We start from the raw sequence: 2,500 nt of genomic DNA on the forward strand, positions 1-2,500 counted from the left end.
TTTGTTTTTTTCTTTTTTCTTCAGTAATTAAAGAACAGCATGTTTTTATCCATTTTATTACAGTTACATTTAATGTTTGTGTAAGGTCACCAAAAAAAATGTACAAACGTTAGTTACTAAGATTTGTACGTCTTATATTTTATGGCCCATACATCATACATACCTGTCTAAGCTGTTACTATAGAAATGTAAATACATTAATAAAATTCTAAAATTTTAATGTTTAATAATTTAAATGTTGCTAATAATTTTTAAGTATAAAGCTAAGTTTAAAGTGTAACAACACTTAATAATAATAATTATTATTATTGATCTCCTCCCACACTTTTGACATATTCCTCTAAAGCTGGGGTGTCAAACTCAGGTCAAATTTGGCCCGTGGTGTAATTATATTTGGCCTGCGAGATCATATCAAATGTGCATTACAGCTGGCTAGCCGCATGCTCCAAGAATACTACAAATCCCAGAATGCCTTGCCACTGTATTGACACGTAGTCACGAACAGCAAGCGCCCCTCGTTCTCTGTTGACCATCGTTAACAACCATGTTACAGTCACATCGGGCAAGTTAACTCCACCCTCCACTAAAATGGCCAAACGAAAGATGGACAATAGGAGTTTTCAAGACAGGCGGGAGGCAGATTATCTGTTCACGAATATAAAGGACAGACCTGTTTGTCTTGTGTGCTAACGGAGCTAACGTGTCTGTAACGAAAGAATATAACATAAGAAGACACTAGTCGAAAAGTTGGATTTTCATTGAATGAAATGATTATTTTTGGTTGTTTTGTTGTTGGTTTTGAAAAAGATCCACTTAAAAAGGAACTTAAAATGATCCAGTGAGAGGCGTCATTTATTTTATTTATTTAAATAAGAAATGAACACCACTGATGTGTCTTTTATTTCAAATTTAATTTCTTATGTGTTTGTAATATCAAGCTCTGGTTGTTCCAAATCCTGTGTTCAAGCAAAACTAAAGTTTGTTTCCATATGAAAAAGGTTGAACATTACGTATCAGTTGCAGTTCATTTTTCAATAAATATTCAGTTTGGACCGTGACTTTATCTCAGTTTTATATTTTGGCCCACTGTGAATTTGAGTTTGACGCCCCTGCTCTAAAAGTATTTAAATAGCTCAGCGCTGTTATACAATGAAACGCAGGATACAACAAACAGTGCAGGTTTAAAGACGTACTTTTACAAGGCCTCTAGAGAAAAGCATTTCGATGACCTCCTTCAGGATGGGCAGGATACCGCTGTGGTGCACAGCGATGCCTCTCTTCAGCAAGTCTCTCATCTGCAAGATCTGGGAACCGAAGTGGGTCAAAAACCATCATTTATTTGGCAAGTTATCAGGATCAAATCTGACAAAAATCATAGAGCCAGTGTGCATTTTCCCCAAAAAAATAATGACTGAAGAATTAAGTTAATGTATGTTATGAATATAAAACATGCGGTAATCACTAAACTATAAACAAACCCTGAAGAGTAAGAGAGTAAATCTATCCACTTTCATTTCTACTGTAGAATACTAGCTTCTGACTCACATACACTGTACCATCACTTTTTCTTCTTAATACCAGGTTGCTTGGCTGTTTTCCCCCGCCTGCTTTGTAATTGCTCTTAAGTAATCCAAATCCAAGTGAGGTCCATTAAACCAAGCACTGGCTGTAAAACTATGTAAGGTTAATTACCCGGATTCAGACACGCACCTCTGAGCAAGTTAGTGATTCTGAAGTAAGAGGATACGAGGCATAAAGTGGAAAAAGTGCCCAGCAGGGGAAATCTCTGAATATATAGTCATACATAGCCAGACCTTGAGACTGATTTCAGAAGCGCTGGGCTCCTTAAACACCTTTTTTTTTTGGCCAAAAACCCGCCAAGAGGGCTGATTAACTTGTTAAGCAATAAATCGCAGTTCAGTTTGGTTCAGCATCTTGTTTAGGGGCGTGAGAATGTAAAGTCCCTACAAAAACCGACCGGCGTGCAAACACTGATCTTTCATTTAAGCAAGTTGTGCAAATAAATGAGTCTGTGAAGTAGAGATCACTCTTATCACAACCTCCAGTGTTTAGCTGTTTCACGGTCACAGTTATAATTGTCATGATGGCTTCCTTCTTCCATGCGGGACGGTTTGTTCGGTTGGACGTTTTCTCTTCCCACAAACTACGTGATTGAAAAAAAAAAAATCTCCAGCCAATGATTTACATGCAATTTGTATTCGGGTCCCAGCAGTTACAATACAGCAGGAATGTTTTTTATCCAGGTAGAATCGAAACCACTGGATACAATGTCTTTTTCCAGAAAAAAGAGAGAGAACATGCAGCAAGAGAGACAAACAAGTATTGTGTGTTTTATGGCAATGAAACAAGATGATCATGGAACAAGTTGTACCTGAGGGAGCTGCCGGTCTCCGCCTCTCAGTCTGCTCAGACTCTTGTGGAAGAAGGAGTAGATCTCGTTCTTTTCCATCGAACTAGTCAGGTCCATAGAGGTGAGCGA

General features: G+C 37.9%; 1 protein-coding gene across 1 annotated transcript in view; it reads right to left on the reverse strand.

The window, feature by feature from the left end:
- Positions 1-2,500, reverse strand: part of skic2 (SKI2 subunit of superkiller complex) — a 21,045-nt gene that overhangs the window by 10,303 nt on the left and 8,242 nt on the right. Inside the window, exons 16-17 of the mRNA XM_060865590.1 lie at positions 2,393-2,500; positions 1,194-1,304 (exon numbers count right to left, since the gene is read on the reverse strand). The exon at positions 2,393-2,500 is cut by the window's right edge and continues 105 nt beyond it. Of these exons, the coding sequence (XP_060721573.1) occupies positions 1,194-1,304; positions 2,393-2,500 (219 nt within the window). The remainder of the gene's footprint in view (positions 1-1,193; positions 1,305-2,392) is intronic.

Source organism: Tachysurus vachellii, chromosome 3, assembly GCF_030014155.1.
Source record: "Tachysurus vachellii isolate PV-2020 chromosome 3, HZAU_Pvac_v1, whole genome shotgun sequence".
Taxonomy (NCBI): Eukaryota; Metazoa; Chordata; class Actinopteri; order Siluriformes; family Bagridae; genus Tachysurus; species Tachysurus vachellii.